The 23284-nt window shown below is 41.9% G+C and overlaps 1 protein-coding gene across 5 annotated transcripts; it reads right to left on the reverse strand.

Moving 5' to 3' along the window:
- Positions 1-99: 99 nt before the first annotated feature.
- Positions 100-22780, reverse strand: syt14a (synaptotagmin XIVa). Of its 5 annotated transcripts, none has more exons than XM_046870722.1 (9): positions 22243-22586; positions 15747-15794; positions 13777-13926; positions 11146-11355; positions 9654-9847; positions 8852-9262; positions 7938-8127; positions 7539-7595; positions 100-2410 (listed from the first exon to the last, which is right to left on the reverse strand). In XM_046870722.1, exons 1-9 carry the CDS (start codon positions 22313-22315, stop codon positions 2097-2099), a joined length of 1647 nt encoding a protein of 548 aa, XP_046726678.1. In that variant the 5' UTR covers positions 22316-22586; the 3' UTR covers positions 100-2096. The 5 variants fall into 5 exon arrangements, with proteins under 5 accessions (XP_046726678.1, XP_046726670.1, XP_046726692.1 ...); XM_046870714.1 differs by having other exon boundaries at positions 8852-9301; positions 22243-22579; XM_046870736.1 differs by lacking the exon at positions 22243-22586 and adding an exon at positions 22671-22780 and having other exon boundaries at positions 924-2410; positions 8852-9301.
- Between the last annotated feature and the right edge of the window lie 504 nt (positions 22781-23284).

Below are 23284 nucleotides of genomic sequence, written 5' to 3' on the forward strand. Positions count from 1 at the left end.
ATTTAGGAGTCGGATTTTTTTTTTCGTGTGTGTGTGTGCACCTGAGTCTCTTTCACAAGGTGTGTTTCTGTGGCATTTGCAGAAAAATGTGCTTGTTTCATCAGAGTTCTGCAGCAATATTTCTTTTTTTTTTTTTTTAAACAAAAACACACAGATGTCATTAATCTTTTCCAGAGATGCTGATGTCAGCAAAGCTCAAAGCACAAAAAAACGGACAAAGACAGCAGAATATTAGGACACACACATACACACACACACCATGTTTTCTTTCCCCAGTTTTAGCTCCAATAGAACAGGACACCCGTGATTATAAACGTGTCCATAGTTTGGTAATCATAAATAACTGATGATGAAGCAGAACAATTTATAATGAACTGAAAAACTGCACAAAACTCAGAGGGAAGACCTTCGCTGACAGATCAAGTTCGCTCACAGAGCTTTGTAGCACATTTTCGCTGAAGATTAGTACAAATATAGATACGAAAATGTCTTTGAAGCATTTACAGTACATAACAATCATAAAGTTAAACCACCTTCCCTCAAGAAGAAGAAAACAGTAGGTTTGACGCTTGACATCTAAATAGCTACGTGCCAACATGCTAATCGCTAAAACGTTGTAATGTCTAGAAAGATCAATACCAGAGCGCCTCCTTGTGACCAATTAGTAAGCAGCATTTTATCATCACAGAACATGACTGAGACTTTTGGAAAAAGTCTTCTTAGGAAAACTTTTTTCGCTTCGTTAGCACAAGCTAGTGTTTTACATTTGAGTTCTGGCACTCGGACAAATCTATCCAGTTAGCAAAAACAAATTTTATCAGTATAATCCAAAATGTTTTAAATCGATTTTTAACTGTCTTGTTTGTGACATCAGTAACTAGGACTAGCATTAATTAGTGAAAATGTTAAGTTGGAAACCATACTAGCTGACAAGTTTTTCTTTATTTCAGGTGCCTAAAAAAAGCTCAACCTTATGCAAACGAGTGCTTTGTGTAACCAATCAGATGAGGGAAGACAATTTAATTCACTGTAGGTAAATTTATGTAACCCTTACTAGTGACGAGAAAAGAGAGAGGCTGTGAACCTGCATAAAGCGAGATAGTTTGTTAAGAGGTCTCTCACACACACACACACACACACACACACACACACACACACACACACACAAACAGTGTGATGTTTTGTTTCTGAGCTCTAGGAGGCACTCACTTCTGACACAAGAGCTGTTGGATTATCAAACAGACTAAAACCTCTGCCAGCTCACACATACCCCAGCAGGAGTCAAGGGGTAAAAAAAACAGGGTAATAAGTAAATGTAATAAAGGTGTGGGGACAGGGTCTGAATTTAAAATGTTTTTGCTGATGGACCTCAGGCTCGTTAATGCCGTCACAGATCCCCAGTCTCTCACTTTCTGCCCACTATGAACTCTTTAAGCCAAACACGTGAGTAATAAACAGGAAATAATAAATAAGCAAACAAATAAATAAATAAGTAAACAATAAATAATACCAACAGAACTCCATTAAATCCAAATCTCCTCCTTTAAACTTTCCCATAATGCACTGCAGGTTAACAGTGGTTCTGCTCATGTGACTGAATCCCTAAAATGTTCAAGGCAACACAATGGCTTCGGACACCTGTCCGTTTCCCATAATGCTCCGATTTTCATCCTCTCCCTCATCATGGCTCGCGATTTTTCTTTCCTTCTGATGTATTTTATCCTTTGTCGTTATTTCCCATAATGCACTGCTCTGGTGAGCTGAGGTCTCCACAAGTTCTTTCTCCAAAATTAATCTCGCTCTTCTTTTTGTTCCTTTTCTTTTATAACTGACATCCACCTTCTTCACCCATATCATCCTCACGTTTCTGCGATGTAAAGAGGCCAGGGGCGATGCTGATGCTGCTCCTGCTCTCTGTTGAAGGGTGAGATATTTCCCACAATGCCCTGCTTCACTTCTTCCCACATCATCTGCGCAATTCCAGGATTTATTTCCCATAATGCCATGCTCTTTTCCCCTCCCCTTATTGATTTTGCCCCCGTTTTTTTTTTTTTTAATCCTCACAGTCATCGTCGTGGTCGTCATGGTGACGCTTACTAAGACTCGAGCAGACTGTGCCATCGACACACCTGCTGTCCTTTAGACTCCTTCATCTGAGTCCAGTGTGTGAGCTCGTCCTCGCCTGAGCTGTTCAGGCCCAAAGAGATCCAACCGATCATCTCCTTGCGCTTGATGCTGCGCTTGTTGTAGACGGAGAGGATGAGCGTGACATCTGACAGTTGAAACAGCGCCACCTGGAAAACGAAGGTCTCCCTGTAGGTGGGGTTCGGCTGGCCACGGCACAGGGACGTCTTACACTTAGACATTTCCTGCCCCATAGAGTTCAGCAGGGTCAGCTTCACATAGGTGTCTGTAAAGAGGAGAAGGGGGAATTATAACGTCGATCTCTCTCACACACACACACACACAGGTTGATAACATTTCATGAAAAATATAATTGTATTGAATATTATTATATAATACTAGAAATTATTCTTTCAATGCTCCAAACACACAGATGTTATCGCTGCACTTTACTAGACTACAAAGTTGCCAATGGGCCGTCCTACAAAAGATTGCCATGGTAACAAATCAGCAAGAACGCACACCACAATAGAACTTCTCTTTCCTCAATAGTTTATGTTTCAGCTGTAACTGCGATACAATGGCTGGGACTGGAGACTCCTTCCATGAATGGTACATTAAACACAATACCATCAAGATTTCAGCGCTTATTTTCATCGCCACTAAAACTAAGAGGAAAATGATTTTCCAATCAAATGGGAGATGCTCGGCTATAGTGTGACGTCATCCCGTTTCGCACGATCATTGCTTAGATTAAAAAAAAGAAACTGAAACGTGACGCCTATGAAGTTAAACCTCAAGCAATCGGCTGCGTTTCCTTTCACCCCCTCTTTTATGAACGACCTCCTTATCATCACCTTTAGCATCAGGAAAAAAAAAAAAAAAAAAACTCTGATTGCTCGGTTTTATTCACTCGCTTTTCCTGAACACGTCAGACAGAGCTGATGCGGGATGTTCGCGTTTTTGTTGTGTGTAAACCGGAACAAAACTGGCAGAGGCTCTTAGATAGACTTCACAATCAGACACACAAGTGGCAGCTGCCTGCCAGGTCCTTTCTCTCTTTCCCTTCCACTTTCTCTCTCTATTCCTCTTTGCTAAAAAAAATAAATAAATAAAAAAATAAGAAAAAAAAACGGGGGAGAGGGGGGGTGGATTTGTATCTGTTTCTTTCTCTCTCTGGGATATAAAGGCTCTGGTGAAGTGAACTGATTTAGTGTGAGCTGGAAAAAGCAGCGACTTTGACACCTTAAGTGCTTTAGCGCTGAGTTAATGGGCCTCCTGCTGACGGAGGTGAAAGAACCAAGCGTCGATTAGAACTCCAATGATTGGCTTTATTGAAAGTGTTGCGACTCGAATAAAAAAAAAAAAAGAAAAGAAAAAGGTTGTGAAGTGGTTGGAGGAAACGCGTAAAGGGTTTAGGAAACAATCCCATCTCTGTGCACCTAAAGAACTCGAAGCTTCGACACGGCCGCATGGTTCATCACATATCATGATATCCTGGATTAGTTTATGAGTTTGTAACTCTGATTCCCAGGTCTGATGTTATCTCATGATCCTTTACTGTGACATATCAATGTAGGATTGAAATACACCAGAACCTGCTTTTGCTTACACTATAGCAGCTGTAGATTTCTCCATCCTGATAACTGTTACAAAGCACTGACACTAAGACTCCTACATACATGCTACATAAACATCTCCTTATGTATAATCAGTTATTTTCAACCAAGTCCCTGTGAATGAGCCGTTACTATAGAAACTGTGGCTACTGTCAGACACCTTCTGACCAATCACAATTTAGAACTCAGCAGTGCAGTGATGCAGCTAATATCTATCACCATTTTACCATCATCATAATCTAAAAGTCACCGATGGCATGTACACAAACACTCTCACACATCCACACAGCTGGATCCTGGACTTCCTGACAGGGAGACCTCAGTCAGACAGACTCACGACTGTGTAGCAATGCACAGCTCGAACCACATCATCAAATTTGCCGATGACACGACTGTGGTGGGTCTCATCAGCAAACAGAGAGGAGGTGCAACAAGAGCCAACAACCTATCTCTGAAAGTTGACAAAAAGTAAAGAGATGGTTGTTGACTTTAGTCAATTCAAGAAGTTGTTTATTGTAATTTCTACCATATACTGTATAGCTGAAGCAGTACACAGTGAAACGAGACAACGTTCCTCCAGAACCCTGGTGCTACATTAAACAACATAGAGCTTCAACAAACAACATAAAGTTACATAACAGAACACAGAGTGAAGGACTAAAGTACAGTGATGTCAAAAAGTGTTTGCCCCATATCTGGTTTCTATGTTAAGGGGGCAAACACTTTTTCACACAGGGCCATGTAGTTTTGGATTTTGTTTTCCCTTAATAATAAAAACCTTCATTTAAAACTGCATGTTGTGTTCACTTGTGTTATCTTTTACTTATATTTAAATTAGTTTGATGATCTGAAACATTAAAGTGTGACAAACATGCAAAACAATAAGAGATCAGAAAGGGGGCAAACACTTTCACACCACTGTAAGTGTCCTCGCCACATAAAGTGCATCGTGTGCAAACCGATTGCAGACTAAAAACAGTGCAGACAGACAACACAAGACAGTGTGGGACAGATAAACAAAACACATAATGGTGCCGACCAGTAAACCTACCGTTTAATATGTTATACAGTACAATGTGCAAAAGAGAGAAATATAAATGAGTGTATTTGTAAACAAACACAATGTTGTGCAAAATCAGCAATTAAGAGGTCTGTCCCCCACTGTCTTGTATTGTCTGGTGGTCTTTTGTTGGCACTGTTTGCACTCGGTTGCACACGATGCACTTTATATGGCGAGGACAATTTACTTTACTCTATAGCTCTGTGTACTGTTCTGTAGCTTTATGTTGTGTGATGCAGCTCTATGTTGTTTTTTATGTAGCACCAGGGATCTGGAGGAACATTGTCTCATATCCCTGTGTACTGCATCAGTTATATATGGTTGAAAAGACAATAAAAGCTTCTTGACTCAACGGACACAAACACACAAACAAACATTCTCACACCCCACACATACACAAATATACTCACACCAACACATACACAAATAGACCGACACCAACATACACACACACACCCGCACATACACAAATATACTTATAGACCCACACCAACATACACACACACACACCCCACATACACACACTCACACCCCACACTCACACAAATATACTCACACCAACACATATACAACCACACAATCTAACAACCCTCACATAACCAAATATACTCACACCAATATACACACACACACACACCCCACACATACAAAAATATACTCACACCAACATACACCCACATACACACACACACACACCCCACACATAATCAAATATACTCACACCAATATACACACACACACACACACAATATATACTAATAGACCCACACCAATATACACCTATATACACACACTCACACCCCACACATACACCCACATACACACACTCACACACCCCACACATACACCCACATACACACACTACACCCCCACACATACAAAAATATACTCACACACACACACAAACACACACACACACTCACACCCCACATATACACAAATATACTCACACACCCCACCAACAAACACCCACATACACACACTCACACCCCACACATACAAAAATATACTCACACACCAACATAAACCCACATACACCCCACTCATTCACAAATATACTCACACCCCACACTCACACAAATATACTCACACACCCAAATACACACTCACACCCCACATATACACAAATATAAACACACCCACACCAACATACCCCCACACACACAAATATACTTACACACCCAAATACACACTCTCATACCCTGAACATACACAAATACTCATACACCCACACCAACATACACACATACACCCACACACATACATAAATATACTCACACACCCACACCAACATACACAAACACCCGACACATACACAAATATACTCCCACATCAAATACACACACACTCCGACACGTACACAAATATACTCACACACCCACACCAACATACACACACACACAAACACCCTGACACATACACAAATATACTCACACCCCACACCAACATACACCCACATACACCCACACATACACAAATATACTCACACACCCCACATACACACTCACACCATCACAAACACAAATATACTCACACACACTCACACCCCACACATACATAAATATACTCACACCAACACACACAGACACACACACACACACACACACATACATAAATATACTCACACCAACACACACACACAACACATACACAACCACACCAACACACACACACCCACACCAATATACACCTATATACACACACACACCAACACATACACAACCACACATTCTCAAACATCAACACACACACACACACACCTCACACATACAAACACACACTCACACACACACTCTCTCACACACACACACATACAAAATATACTCACACCAGCATACACCCACACACACTCACACCCCACACATACACAAACACACACCAACACATACACAACCACACTCAAACCCCACAAACACACACTCACACACAAACACAAACACATATACACACTCTTACACACCAACACATAAACAAACACACACTCACACATCCACAAACACATATACACAAACACACACTCTCAGACTCCAACACATACACATATATACTCACAACCCATGCTGACATACACTCACACACACACTTTCTCTCACACACACACACACCTTCAGGGGCGATGCTTGTCCTTGTGTCAGAGTTCTCAACCAAGAATTGTTTTTAAAATTAATCAGTTATGTTTATCCCAAACAGGAAGCTGAGTGCAGATGTTTTGCCCATACTTTCTATGTGGAGCAAAAAAGAAACCTATATTCCAAAGAATTAGAAACTGAAACATGTGAATTCATATCTCTAAATTACACCATTTGCACAATTCAGTTACTTATATATTCTGATAATTCTGGTTTTGGAAATAAACAGGCAAACAAACAAAACAATAAATAATCCCTACTTAAATGCTCAAAATAAGTCCAGTTCTGGGTGGACAAACATTTGCACTCCACTTAAGTTAACTGAGGTCTTATTAACTGAGAGCAGTATGGAGAACAATGCAGGATGTCACGTGAAGTCAAAAATCACTGCAGTTAATTACAGACAACCGTAATATCGGTGTCCCAAATCTTACATCAAACAGTCGTGCATATGTCTGTATTTTAACTAGTACACTGATGAATGAAACATGGCCGCTCGGGGGATTCTTGGTGACTCACTCGGACACAAGAAGACTGAGTAAAGACAAACATGCAGACGTTCCACACGGACAACTGGGGAGTGAGTGAGCAAGGGGAAGCACTCACCTCGGATTATATAAACTTGCCCACCTATTAAGTGCTTTAGACAACAGAACAGTCCATCTGACGAGGAACGGGGTGGGGGCAGGGTCAGAAGATAGGGGTGATGAGAAGAGAAAGAGAGACAGAAACAGAGGAAGGAGAGGAAAGGGTTAAAAACCAGAGAGGAGAAAAAAAACAGAGGAGAAAACACACAAAGATACGAGATACAGAACAGCATGTACACTTTTTAGTACAGTAGCATGTGAGTTGGGATGAGGCCCATGTGTCTCTTAGGTGTTTTGGACAGAGACAGAGGGAGAAGAGAGATACAGGTTAAAGGTTAGCACACATGAGCCTATAGAGGAGCAAAACACATGAATAGGAATAAAAGACATCACAGTGTGTGTGTGTGTGTATATTTACTGGGAGGTTTGTTGGTAGCCACATTTTTAAAGTGACACCCCTTAATGACCTCAACAGCAAGCCGACCCGTGGTGGCGTTGTAAACAAGCCCTAGCAGTATCTCAGGCGATGACCTTTGACCTGTGGACTGGAACGTAGACACTGTCTCACTACATGATGCGCCAGACACACTCGTCTGAGACTCGCTGGCCTGAAACATACACACATTTACACACACACACACACACACACACACACACACACACACACACACACACACACACACATTTGTGATTTATTTAATCAGCTCTGTATATAATGCATCAGTTCAGTTTCCTAAATCACACCCTGATTATTAAGCAGTTGAAGGTTAAGGGTCTTGCTCAGGGGCACAGCAGTGGCGGTTCAGTGGTGCCGAGTTTGGAACCACTGTCCACTGTCTTAACCACTAAGCTTCCACTTCACTACAGAGTCCCCACAGACACCCCACAGAGACCCCACCATATCAATTATCCATTATGCCATCTGTAGTTAACATCATCTCTTCCATTCATCCATTAAAACACCAGTTCTATCCAACAATTTATACATCCACAATGTATCCATCGATTGTCCATAATCTAACCATCGATACATCCACTTACTAATCCACGCATCCATCCTTTCATCCATCCATCCACTCACTGACCCATCAATCCATCCATCCATCCATCCATCTAGTAACCGTTCATACATCCTCTTACTGATCTATCCATCCATCCATCGAGCCATCATCCAACCATGTAAATTTCCACTCACTAAACCATCCATCCATCCATCCATCCATACATACATCCACTCACTAATCCATCAATCCATCCACTCACTAACTCATCCATCCATCCATCCATCCATCCATCCATCCATCCATCCCTCCATCCATGTTGTGTACTCACGGTGGCGCTGCAGCAGGGTTCCAGAGGCAGAGGGACAGCCATTTTGCCCTGCAGGTTGAGTTTGGTGAGGTAGAACACTTTCTCTCCCAGCATCTTCTTCTCCTTCTTGATCTTGCTGATGCTGTAGAGACGAAACCGCACGCCGTAGTTCCCGATGCTCTCAGACTGCACGTGGCTGAAACGGAAGGTCTCGCTGAGGCTCCGCCCCCTGACCACCGCCGTCTTGGTGCGCTGCTTTTTGGCTGGAAGCAGCACCAGGTGGAGCTGCCAGGTGATGCCGGGTGATCGCCGTGGTGACGGGAGGTCTGTCACTGCGGTGATGGTGACCGAGAGGCAGCGCTGGTGCAAATCGTAATCAAAGAGGACGTGCAGCGTCCCAAATGGAGAAAAGGGCGAATCTGGAGAGTAAAGCTTTAGGAGAGGAGAGGAGGAACCACGGACAGACAGATCCTACACAAAGAGAGAGAGAGAGAGAGAGAGAGAGAGAGAGAGAGGAGGTGCAGAGGTATGTAATGAAATGCAAAGGAAAATAGAAAGAAAGAGATAAAGTGAGAGAATGAGGGGCAAATAACAGGAAAAAAGGTGTGCACAGGGAAAAAAGAGGAAAAGAGGTGAGATACAGAGAACAGAAGAAAGCAAGAGAGATGAGTAGAACAAGAAAGAGAAAGAAAGAAATAGAGAGAGAGAAAGACAAACTTGTGATCATGTCATTAACGCTGTAGTTTAGAAACAACGGTAATTAAAGGGAGTGTGTTAAAAGTGTGTCTCTCTCTTTCTCTCTCTCTCACACACACACACACACCTCAGGGCTGAGCACGGCGGTACTGTCACTCGGGACGTCCTCATCCAGGCCCTTGGTGTGGCTGAAGCTCTCGCGGTCGTGCGCTTCGCTCTTAGTGTCGGCGAGGTCAGAGGTCGAGCCGTCTTCGTCCTGATAGGGCGGTGGCTGGAGCTCGTCAAGGGGCGGAGTCAACCTCATCCTCTGAATACAGTTCACTGGAGGATGGAGGGAGAGAAGAGAGAGCAAATTCTGTGTTAAATGTCATTTTATTTTTTTCTTTCTGTTTTCTGTCCTCTCTCTCTCTTTTCTTTCTCTTCGTCTTACTTCCTATCTACTTTTTTGGATAATATCATGTTTTTGGACATCTTCTCTCTCTTTTTCCACACACACACACACACACACACGTAAGGCACTTCTGAACAAAAATATATTGGTTGCCATGGAAACATACAAGTGAAACATTATCTTTTAATTTCCTCCTTTATTCACTCTTCGTTTTCTTCCACGTTCAATGTCTTTCATTATTCTAATCTATTTTGGGAAGTCACACACTCGTTCCATCACTCACTGTAAAGAAAATAGCTTTAAAGTGATGGGTGCACACACACACACACACACACACACACAACAGTGGTGGTTGCCCAGGGAGATACAAACAGCTGACAGGAAGAACAGGAATTTTTAAATTGTGTGTGTGTGTGTGTGTGTGCACCCATCACCTTAAAGCCATTTTCTTTACAGTGAGTGATAGGAAGAGTGTGTGACTTCCTAACATCACCATGGCAACAAAGAAAGTTGAAAAAGTATGAAAACTGTGAAAAGTGAAAGTGCGTGTGTGTTGGTTAGTTGGCTAATGTTAGAGAGCACTGGGTTTAGTTCATAGACACACCACACACACACACACACACACACACACACACACACACACACACACACACACACACACACACACAGTCACATAGAGTCACAGTAGCTCAGTGAGAACGAGAAAGAAAGAGAATGAAAAACAGCTGGGGAAGAAAACACCACACCCCATGTGTCTGTGTGTGTGTGTGTGTGTGTGTGGATTAAACCCACTGCACTCTGACAAAAGCCAGCTGCAAACCAACACAACTCTTTATTAAAACCACCTTTAGTCCCCCTCTCTCTCACACACACACACACACACACACACACACACACACACACACACCTCAGTGAAGTTCTTAGTCATTTACCAAGAAATGATGATGTATGTATGTGCTGGGGATAAAATACACTCTTCACACACACAGCAAAAACAAATTACACTTGTGCCCAGATTTCTTACACACACACACACACACACACACACACACACACACACACACACACACACACACACAGCAAAAACAAATTACACTTGCTCTCAGATTTCTCACATGCACGCACACACACACACACACACACACACACACACACACAGCAAAGAGCAAATTACACTTGTGCTCATATTTCTCTCTCAAACACACACACACACACACTCTTCCCTCACCGTCCTCAGCAGAAGCTTCACTGCTGTAGCCGTCGTACTCGGCAGACAGGGGGCAGTACTTGTGCTGTGTCTCCCAGCTAAAGCCTCCGGCCCCTGTGCACCGGCCCCGGAGACCCCGCGAGCGAGTCATGGCCTCCTGATACTGCCCCATCACCTCATCATCACTGTCTGATGACCAGGCCTGAAAATCTGCCTCTCCATAGCCTTTATCTAATACACACCAAGAAAAAAAAAATCCGTGTGTAATACACCTGTATGACCGCTGGGAAGCAGCAAAGAACAAATTACTCTTGCTCAGATTTCTCACTCTGAAACCCACGCGCGCGCACACACGTTGCATATACACAAAAAATGACATATTTAACTCATAAAACCTAAATCTATGATTTCTGTTTTTTTTTTTTTAGGCGTTTTTCATTTAAACCCAGAAAATGATTGGCACTATTTAGATTAATGCACAAAAATGGACCAGGCTTTATGTAATGTTCATGCTGTTTGTAGTTACACAACACTGTGTGTATGTGTGTGTGCTTGAAATAGTGATTCAGAGAGCAGTCTACAGGGTGTATGTAGGTGCGTTGCTAATTACATATGGACAATAAACCATGCAGTCAAATCCAAATAGATAAAGACAGAATGACAGTTGAGGGCAGGTAGTTTATATTTATATTAATAAACATACATTTATATATACACGTATGTATGTATATATACATACGAATCAGCTACTGATGCGAAACAATACAATTTCCAATCGATTCAACACAATGCAAGACGATGCAATGGAAGGAATATGATGCTTTGCAATTGTAAATGGTACAGATAGTGCACTCATTTCTTTGGTTTAGACAGAGTAGATGTAGATTATTCATTTACTTAAGTACCTTCTGACTTCAAATGCATGACCCTTTCACAAACAGGCCTTTCTTGTGCAAAAAAACAAACAAACAAACAAACAAAAAAAGGTGAAATAAAACTAGACGTTCTTTTCCTGATCTGTCTCTAGGAATATGCAGCTCTACCTCTGCCATGTTAATCTGTATTCTAGTCTCTGTGGTGTTGTGATACGTCATATTCACATAGCAACAGTGGTGCTGAGAAAACATGCTTGAGAAACGGTTTAGAGACGAGGAATTGATCTACATATAAAATATTGGTCACCAATTATTGGTCACTTTCTAAATTATAAAAATAGAGCGCATCTACTAATAATGTAGAAAGAAATCTTTTTACTGTTACAAATACACTCACCGGCCACTTTATTAGGTACACCTGTCCAACTGCTCGTTAACGCAAATTTCTAATCAGCCAATCACATGGCAGCAACTCAATGCATTTAGGCATGTAGACATGGCCAAGACGATCTGCTGCAGTTCAAACCGAGCGTCAGAATGGGGAAGAAAGGTGATTTAAGTGACTTTGAACGTGGCATGGTTGTTGGTGCCAGGTGGGCTGGTCTGAGTATTTCAGAAACTGCTGATCTACTGGGATTTTCACGCACAACCATCTCTAGGGTTTACAGAGAATGGTCCGAAAAGAGAAAATATCCAGTGACTGGCAGTTCTGTGGGTGCAAATGCCTTGTTGATGCCAGAGGTCAGAGGAGAATGGCCAGACTGGTTCGAGCTAATAGAAAGGCAACAGTAACTCAAATAACCACTCGTTACAACCGAGGTGCGCAGAAGAGCATCTTTGAATGCACAACATGTCGAATCTTGAGGCGGATGGGCTACAGCAGCAGAAGACCACACCAAGGCCACTCCTGACAGCTAAGAACAGGAAACAGAGGCTACACCAAAATTGGGCACTAGATGATTGGAAAAACATTGCCTGGTCTGATGAGTCTCGATCTCTGCTGCGACATTCGGATGGTAGGGTCAGAATTTGGCGTCAACAACATGAAAGCATGGATCCATCCTGCCTTGTATCAACGGTTCAGGCTGGTGGTGGTGGTGTAATGGTGTGGGGGATATTTTCTTGGCACACTTTGGGCCCATTAGTACCAATTGAGCATCGTGTCAACGCCACAGCCTACCTGAGTATTATTGCTGACCATGTCGATCCCTTTATGACCACAGTGTACCCATCTTCTGATGGCTACTTCCAGCAGAATAACATGCCATGTCATAAAGCGCGAATCATCTCAGACTGGTTTCTTAAACATGACATTGAGTTCACTGCACTCAAATGACCTCCACAGTCACCAGATCTCAATCCAATAAAGCACCTTTGGGATGTGGTGGAACGGGAGATTCGCATCATGGATGTGCAGCCGACAAATCTGCAGCAACTACGTGATGCTATCATGTCAGTATGGACCAAAATCTCTGAGGAATGTTTCCAGTACCTTGTTGAATCTATGCCACAAAGGATTAAGGCAGTTATGAAGGCAAAAGGGGTCCAACCCGGTACTAGTAAGGTGTACCTAATAAAGTGGCCAGTGAGTGTATGTTAAAAACTATGCGCTGAAATACAAATGCTGATGCAAGTCGGCGTTTGTAAATTGATGCACCACAGTTAACTTTTTTGCCAATGCATCGATGCGAATCATTGAATCTTACTATCCCTTACATATAATGTGTGTTTGTGTGTGTGTGTGTGTGTGTTTATGTTTAAGTATACACACACTGACCTGACAGCTCTTTGCTCTTCCTGTAGTGGTCCAGTGGCTGAGGAGCCACATTTTCAATGGACAGTTTGTTATTGAGAAACAAAAAAACTAGAATCATAAGAAAAACGAAAACGACGACGGCGGAGAGGAAACCCAGAGCTTCAGGAGACACTGCAGAGAAAAAGAGAGAGAGAGAAAGAAAGAGAGAGAGAGAGAGAGAGAGAGAGAGAGAGAGAGAGAATTAACAGAAAATTCTTTTACAGTGTTTAGGAATTAAACACAATTTCATCTACAAACATTTGGAGTAATTATTTATTCTAAGAATGATTGACAATCTACTGTATGTGTATGTATGTGAATGTGTGTGTAAACGTGTAGGTATATACAGTATGAGTATATATTATGATATTATATGGCCAAAAAGGACACCTGACTTTTCCAGGTGATTCCGTGATGAATTCTGAACCCCAGGCCTCTTCATCTCACATACATCAGTACCTGACTTTTGCTGACACTTGTGTGTGTGCGTGTGTGTGTGTGTTTGTGTGTCTGTCTCCAGATCCCTGCTCCTATTTCAGGAACTGTAATTGATTTACATGCTGCGTGTCATTGAACAGAGTCTGATCGATGGTGTGATCTCTTCCTTCTCGTCTGCAATCTGTCCTTCTTCGTCCATCTGTCTCACTCACACTCTCTTTCCCTAAAGCCCTGCTGCTCGTGTTTATTACGTTTATTTCCGTTCTCATCACACAGCCTGGACGCTCACATGCTGCATCTCCATGGAAACACCGATGTAAATACATCAGTATAACAATGTATCACTATATTATAAATCAATATATAACAGCAAGAGGTCAAAACAGTTTTAAACTAAATGGTTTGATGATCAACTAGTGGCACAATGAAAAAATGAAGAGAGAGTTTTTTTTTATTTGCTTTAAGCTCTATCAGCTGATTCAGTGTGACCTGCTCACCTGCAACTCTCTCACACACACACACACACACACACACACACACACACACACACACACAGCTCTGATGCGTCTGGGTGCAGATGCTGTTACATGGTCACGTTGTCATAGAAACAAGCGCCGACATGTCAGTGAGCTCAGTCCGACAACACATCACGCACACACACGAATAACACACACAAACACTTCCACGTAACATTACAACTCAGGAGCTCCTCCATGCCTACATACTCACACCCACTCGAATCTCTCACTCACACACACACAGCGAAGGTGTCGCACTCATTATGTCTGACGCATTTCCAATAATCAGCTGCCAAAATACAGATAACTGCCTTCACACACTCAAACCATTAAACAAAACCCACACACCCATACACACACCGATACACACACCTATACACACACACACCCTCATACACACCCATAAAGCCTACACATACCCATACATCCTGCGCACATGCCCATACACAATCCACACACCCTTCACACACCTTACACACACACACACACACACACACACACACACACACACACACACACACACACACACACACACACACACACACCCATAAACCCTACACATACCCATACACCATTCACACCTGCCCATTCACAACCCACACACACTTTACACGAACACCCTCCACACACACCCATAAACCCTACAGTGTATGGGTAAGTGTAGGGCCTACACATACCCATACACAACCCCACTTTACACACACACACAAAACCCTAGACACACACACCCATACACAACCACAGACACACCCACACACAACCATAACACAACTTTTACACCGCCATTCAGAACTCCAGACACTCATACACACACACACACACCGCCATACACACAAAGCTAATTATTTTAACACAGACAGTGTAACAGATTCAACTCCAATAAACACAACTGTTTAATTATGTGAGATCTGAAAAATTATTATTTAATCTGGACTGCACACTTCTCTGTTATCTCTCACTCACACACACCCACAGAGCAGCTAATATTTGTGTTACCTTTTCTGATGCAGATGAGTTCATGTACTCCACAGCTCCGTTCCCCACCTACACACACACACACACACACAAACACACAGTAGGTTAATAATGCAACAAATACAAACACACCAATGAATCAAAGAGAAGAAAGTACATTAAGAAAAGTGTTTATGTGAGTGTTATGCAGGGGCAGCACAACATTGATCACACACTGCATCATTAATATGCGGTAAAGGAAAACTCCACCCTGAATCACGTGCATGTTAATGTTGATCGGTAACAAGTGACCCAGGATTTGCAGCGTAGACCAAAAGTTTATAGAAAAATGAGAGCTGAGAGATTTATTAAGATTTATTTCAGCGTTTATTTAATCCCACTGGAATAAAACCTGATGGTGTTCGCTCGCGTCTCTCTGCTCTCTGCCCGGTGTTTTTTTACCCTCACCCCCTGACAGAACTGGTGTAGGTCAGTCAGGTTTGTAGGCCTACTTGATCGCACTCGCGTTTTGGATTCAGGCTGCAGATTTTCACTGAGATTCAGGTCAGGGGTTCGTCATGGGCAAGCCAATCCTTTCACTCGAATCCCACTGCCTGATGTTTTGAAGTGTTGCATCAGTATTTCAAGCAGAATCCTCCCTCACCCTTCAACTTGACGCTGCCACCACCGTGCTTTACATTTGCGCTGCTCTGTAGCAATGTTTCTGTCCTGAAAGCGTTTTTTTATAAATCTTTCAAGTGAACGAATTGTTCATTAAGTCCTGCACGAGTGTTTTGTGGCTGTGAAAAAGCGTGTTTAAAGGACATGCCTTTTAGCGAATGAGAATCTGTGCCTGAACAAACCGAGAACTCTGTGATGTTCGGCTTGGCTGATGATTGCACGTGGTTTGTTGTGAACTCCACCCTTTCAACAAGGAGAAGGAGAGAAGGGGGAGGAGCAGTGGGTTTAAAAAACGAGTAGGAAAAGGTTAGACTAAAACGATAGGTTTGTGCTTTTCCCATTCCACATTTAGTCCCCATTTGCTGTTATAATAACCTCCACTCCTCTGGGAAGATGGTCCACTAGATGTTGAGATGTGCTTGTAGAGATTTGTGCTTATTCAGCTACAAGGGTGTTAGTAAAGTCAGGTACTGATGTAGGTGAGCTGGGGAGGCCTCGGGTGCAGTACACACATATTTACGATGGATTACAAGATTCATGTTGTAGCAATAGGAGAATAAAGTCAAAATATTTTGAGGAAAAAAAAATCAAACTTTTGAGAATAAAGTGTTAGCTATACGAGGAAAAAGTCGAAATAATTTAACTGAAGTACTGGCGATGCCGGAGATGTCTGATGTTTTCTTCGGAATAAATCACGTTTCCTACAGAACCACTGCAGTGTCCGTTTACTGATTAGGAATCTGTGCTGATGTGCCAAAAATACCTCTTATTGTTACAACTTTAAACTCAAAATATTGACTAAATTTAAAAATATTTGTACTTTATTCTGAAAATAATTTGACCTCTTGTATTGTTTTGACATAATTCTTTAATCTTAGATTTTTTTTTTTTTTTTTAAATGTGGGACTAAAATGCCATTGTAACTTTTTCCTTCAGATTAGGTTCTGGATTGTTCTTGAATCAGTTTATTTCATCATGGACCTTTCTCCTAACACACAGTTTTGTCTTTAATGAAATGCGAATATGAACAAACAAATTAACAAACAAAGATGTGACGTTACAATTTTTTTATCTTATATTTTGTTAAAAAATGAAAAGAAAAAAAGAATTCCCTTGTTTATAAAATTGCTACAAATCAGCATTGTTTCTGTACCACACGAGTAGGAAAAGATTCCTTGTATACAGTGAGGAAAATAAGTATTTGAACACCCTGCTATTTTGCAAGTTCTCCCACTTAGAAATCATGGAGGGGTCTGAAATTGTCATCTAAGGTGCATGTCCACTGTGAGAGACATAATCTAAAAAAAAAAAATCCAGAAATCAGAAATGCACCTGTTTGAGGTCGTTAGCTGCATAAAGACACCTGTCCACCCCATACAATCAGTAAGAATCCAACTACTAACATGGCCAAGACCAAAGAGCAGTCCAAAGACACTAGAGACAAAATTGTACACCTCCACAAGGCTGGAAAGGGCTACGGGGAAATTGCCAAGCAGCTTGGTGAAAAAAGGTCCACTGTTGGAGCAATCATTAGAAAATGGAAGAAGCTAAACATGACTGTCAATCTCCCTCGGACTGGGTCTCCATGCAAGATCTCACCTCGTGGGGTCTCAATGATCCTAAGGAAGGTGGGAATTCATCCCAGACCTACACGGGAGGAGCTGGTCAATGACCTGAAAAGAGCTGGGACCACTGTTTCCAAGGTTACTGTTGGTAATACACTAAGACGTCATGGTTTGAAATCATGCATGGCACAGAAGGTTCCCCTGCTTAAACCAGCACATGTCCAGGCACGTCTTAAGTTTGCCAATGACCATTTGGATGATCCAGAAGAGTCATGGGAGAAAGTCATGTGGTCAGATGAGACCAAAATAGAACTTTTGGGTCATAATTCCACTAAACGTGTTTGGAGGAAGAAGAATGATGAGTACCATCCCAAGAACACCATCCCTACTGTGAAGCATGGGACAGGGCGACTGCACTGTATTAAGGAGAGGATGACCGGGGCCATGTATTGCGAGATTTTGGGGAACAACCTCCTTCCCCCAGTTAGAGCATTGAAGATGGGTCGAGGCTGGGTCTTCCAACATGACAATGACCCGAAGCACACAGCCAGGATAACCAAGAAGTGGCTCTGTAAGAAACATATCAAGGTTCTGGCATGGCCTAGCCAGTCTCCAAACCTAAACACAATAGAGAATCTTTGGAGGGAGCTCAAACTCCGTGTTTCTCAGCGACAGGCCAGAAACCTGACTGATCTAGAGAAGATCTGTGTGGAGGAGTGGGCCAAAATCCCTCCTGCAGTGTGTGCAAACCTGGTGAAAAACTACAGGAAACGTTTGACCTCTGTAATTGCAAACAAAGGCTACTATACCAAATATTAACATTGACTTTCTCAGGTGTTCAAATACTTATTTGCAGCTGTATCATACAAATAAATAGTTAAAAATCATACATTGTGATTTCTGGATTTTTTTAGATTATGTCTCTCACAGTGGACATGCACCTACGATGACAATTTCAGACCCCTCCATGATTTCTAAGTGGGAGAACTTGCAAAATAGCAGGGTGTTCAAATACTTATTTTCCTCACTGTATGTGTGTGTGTGTGTCATTTACTCCTTAGGGTTTAAAGGGTCGAGACTGGTGTGTGGTAGAAACCGGAATGAGATGCAGGATGTGTATGTGTAAAAAAAAGTCAAGGTGAGATTTCAGGGACAGATTCAGCTTCCTGTTCTCTCTCTATCTCTCTCTTCTCCCTCTCTTTTAGACAGAAGACGGGTCTGTTTTGTATTTATAGACTACACAAGCGTCCCAGTTTCAGGAAACTCTCCTCAGCTGCACAGCTATGGAAGTCAATAAAAGTGTGTATCAAGTCAAGTCAAGAACCTTTTATTGTCATTTTAACCATATATAGCTGACGCAGTACACCGTGAAATGAAACAACGTTCCTCCTGAACCCTGGTGCTACATACAACAATCACAGAAATCACAGTTGTCAACGAATGGCGTTATCGTTTAGTTGGGCTGCTTATGTTAGGGGTTAGCGTGATGGTAAGATAACACAGCCGCTTGGGAAAATGGCGGACAGCACAGGGTCAACTGGCAATGAATCAATTAAACGCAAGGCAATGGAAGCATTTAATATTAAACGCAACAAAGAAAACTGTAACTGGAATTTTTGCAAAGCGGCGTTTGTGTGGGATGGAAGTACCACAGTGTTGCACGAGTGCATGAAAAGAAAACACACGGGTGTCACGGATGAAGGAGAAACATCAGCACGCTAAGCAAAAACTGTATAATCCTCATCGTGTGAAAATGGTACAGTGTGATGAAGTGCTGTTGTGTAAACTGTTTGTTTACTAACTTTTTTTTAAGCATGGTTGCCAACTTGCCATCTGCAAAATACAATACAAATGTTGATTTACACAAATTGGGGAATTTGTTCAAAGGAGAAATCCCCCATGCAACAGGCAGCCACTATAAGCTTAAAAATGTTAAAATTTAAGTTGATATGTGGCTTTAAATCACCTGATGAATCGATTATCAAAATAGTCGTTGGTTGCAGCCCTACATGAGATGTTATGGAAAAAAAGGCGATGCAATATGAAATTCCCGCGTAATCATGTTTCTAAATAAAAGCGTTGAAGCTACATGCTCAGAAAACAATCTCACTTGTGTTACAGCAGCTACAAGCACTCGTTTCCTTAGAACAAAGTTGCCTGAAAACTTCTGATGACGTGAAAACTCACGCGCTGAAACTGGAGACTCCTTCCATACAGCCGACACAAGCATCTCCATATAGATCAACGATTCGTCAAAAAAAGCCAGTGTGAATGAACTGCTACTATAGAAACCACAAACATTTACAACGAGTGCAATAACGCATTTCTGTCAGACCTGACAGAAAACTAATCCACGTCTTCTGACCAATCAGAACACAGGATTCGGCGGCATCAGAGCAGCGTTACGGGTGATTACTGTAAAACCTCTGCTGTGACAAATCCGGACAGATGGAGCATCATTTATTATTCATCCTCCCCGTTAGCGTGTAAATTCACCTCGTTAAGAGCTCATTATTCAATTCGGCTGTGAGACGTGAGGGAGAGAGAAACGAGACAATCACACACGTGACCGAAATCACACACGTGACCGAAATCACACACATGACCGAAATCACACACATGACTGATTAGAATTTTATACTCTATTGCTTGATAACAGAACGTTTAATGTAAGGGAGGACAGGAACGAGAAGAACTTCTGAGAGTTTTAATCATTAACTAACACACACACACACACAAGTGCAAAAACATTTAGCTGGCTGGATTTTTCATGAGTCAAACAGGAGTTTAATTCTGATTTCCCTCCATCTGTTTCTCTATTTTTCTTTTGCTGCTTTCTTTCCTTCTTCTTCTCATTTACATCTTTTACTTTCTTTTACTAATCTCTTTTCTTCTCTTTTTCCTTTTTCTTTCTTTGTTTTTTGCTTGCTTTCTTTCCCCCATCTACTCTTTCATTTTCAATACCTTTCTTTCCTTTTCTCTTTCTTTCGCCATCCTTATCTACCTTCTGCACATTTTCTTGCATTCCCTTCTTCACTTTATATTACATATCTTATCAAAACTTTATACCCCTCCATTCCTCGTTATCCCTCCTTTCCTCTTCACCCCCCATCCTCCATTTTTCCTCAACCCTCTATAACCCTCCATTCCTCTTCAACCTCCATCCCTCTTTTCCCCTCATCCCTCTTCACCCTCCATCCTTTTTCACCCTTCACTTTACCCCTTATCCCTCTTCTCTCCTCCATCCCCCTATCCCTGAAGGTTCCACGTGTAACTCTTCTTTGCTGCTGTACCTTTTTTAAATTCTGATGATGATCCGCAGTCAAGTGTTTTCATGTCCTGCCATGCTAATGTGTGTGTAGGCTGGCTGTGGGCGAGTGTATGTGTGGGAGCTCACTCACGAACACACACACAACTGTTTATGATAAAGTGCAATACAACACTACAACACAGATAAGCCGGATAATAATTAATTAATTAAAGAGAACCTGAAAACATCGGAATGAGACAGAACCTGATTGCAGACACACACCTGTCACCTCCAGCTTCACCTCCATTAGAGTTCAGGATTAACATTGTCCTAAATGATGATGTCATAAACTGACTGTGATTGGTCAGGAGGTGTTGATTAACTTTCTATAACAGAAGCTCTGACGGTGCCACAGGCTTATAACTAAAATGTGACATTTACTGAAGAAAATTTGAATGGTGCTCGACGATGCAAAACTCGGCACTGTGCACGCTCTGTCATGTCTGGAAAAGGTGAGACGTCCACGTCAAGATGAACGGTTCGATATATCACATGCCAGGTATTGGCGTATTTTATGAGGGTGCATGATCAGTGATATCAGGTGACATCACCACATTACCCAGCATTCAACTCCCCGTACCGCACCGAGCGTTCAGACATGACATGTCAACAAACAATTCACAACAGTCCAGGGTTTTGATTCTCCTTTTCTGAAGCCATGTCTTTTTATGTGCATTTTGGGACATTCTCAATTGTCCATTGTGTATGTGACCGGTTACTCTGAGATCAGCCACCATTATGAAAGCGTGTGCAGATGAATGAAATCAGATGATTGTAGGTTGTTTTTGTTTGTTTGTTTATTTAAAATTTTCCAATTATTACATTTTTTGTTTATTTGTTGGAAGATCACATGAATGATGTAACAAATCTGGCATTTATGTTGTTGTTATTTCTGTTTACCTGCAATAACTTAAGAATGTAGATTTATATATCCAGCTGTTATAACACACACACACACACACACACACACACACACACACACCTCTAGTGCTTCCCAAATGCCAAACTTTTATCCGACTCAGATTCCCGACTCCTTTATTTTCTTGAATCCGCATTGAAATATCAGCCCTGAATCAGTCGGGATGATTTGGGAAAATGTTTTGGCACCCTGAAGAAAGATTCATCTGGTTTCTCCTGTTGTGAAACACCTGTCATTATTCTGCACAAATTAACCTGATGCTTTAATTGCAACTGATCCGAAAAGATCACAATCAAGCCCAATCATTCAGTCCCGCAATTACACTCCCATCCACTCACACACAGCAGCAGAAATAACACAAACTTTAAACAATGTGTGTGTTACTGAGATAAAACCACTACACACACACACACACACACAAAGCCGGAGAATATTATAACAGAGGAAATGAATGAATGAGAAGAGGAGCTCGGTTTATTCGGCCTACTTACCATCAATCGCCATGGTGTTCTGGATTTGGATTGAACCAAGTCGAGCTTAAACACGGGGGAAACTGAGGAGAGAGACAGGCTAGAAGGCTAGATGGTATGTTCCGCTTGAAGATGGGCTTTCGATTCTGTAAACAAAGCTGTTGATACGGACGGAATTTCACGCGATTCGACTCGTTCGAATCAAATGAACCGAATCCTGAGTAAGCGCTGCGTTAAGGAAGTTTCCTCCAGGGTTCTTCATTTCATACATTAATTTCATATATGTCAGTGGAAAAGGCCCAAACACTATCACAAGCACTGACCTACATTTATAACCTAAAATCTAATATTTGTTCTATGAAATTGTATTAATTTATTCCCAACAGTTTATTCTTTACATTTCGTAGAGTTTCTCTTGGCTGCACTGCTTCCAATATGTGGATGATCGATTTTCTGTCCAATCAGATTTCAGCCTCTATGCTGCCATGTCAATCTAATCTGCCCAGGGCCTTCAAGGTCAATACTGCTGGTGTTTTGACCATAGTCTCCCTAAGAATTAACTCTGTTTCTTTAACCAATCAGATTTCATATTCGCCTTACAGGGCAGCTATCTGGCCCAGAATAACACCAGCATT

This window comes from Silurus meridionalis, chromosome 2, assembly GCF_014805685.1.
Source record: "Silurus meridionalis isolate SWU-2019-XX chromosome 2, ASM1480568v1, whole genome shotgun sequence".
Taxonomy (NCBI): domain Eukaryota; kingdom Metazoa; phylum Chordata; class Actinopteri; order Siluriformes; family Siluridae; genus Silurus; species Silurus meridionalis.

Coding starts and splice junctions, on each gene's coding strand:
- syt14a (XM_046870714.1), bottom strand. CDS start 22,315: ATGCGGATTCAAGAAAATAAAGGAGTCGGGAATCTGAGTCGGATAAAA. Junction 15,795..22,242: donor GCATTTGGGAAGCACTAGAG/GTGTGTGTGTGT, acceptor GTGTGTGTGTAG/GTGGGGAACGGAGCTGTGGA. Junction 2,411..7,538: donor GCAAGTTTATATAATCCGAG/GTGAGTGCTTCC, acceptor TCCTCTTTACAG/ACACCTATGTGAAGCTGACC.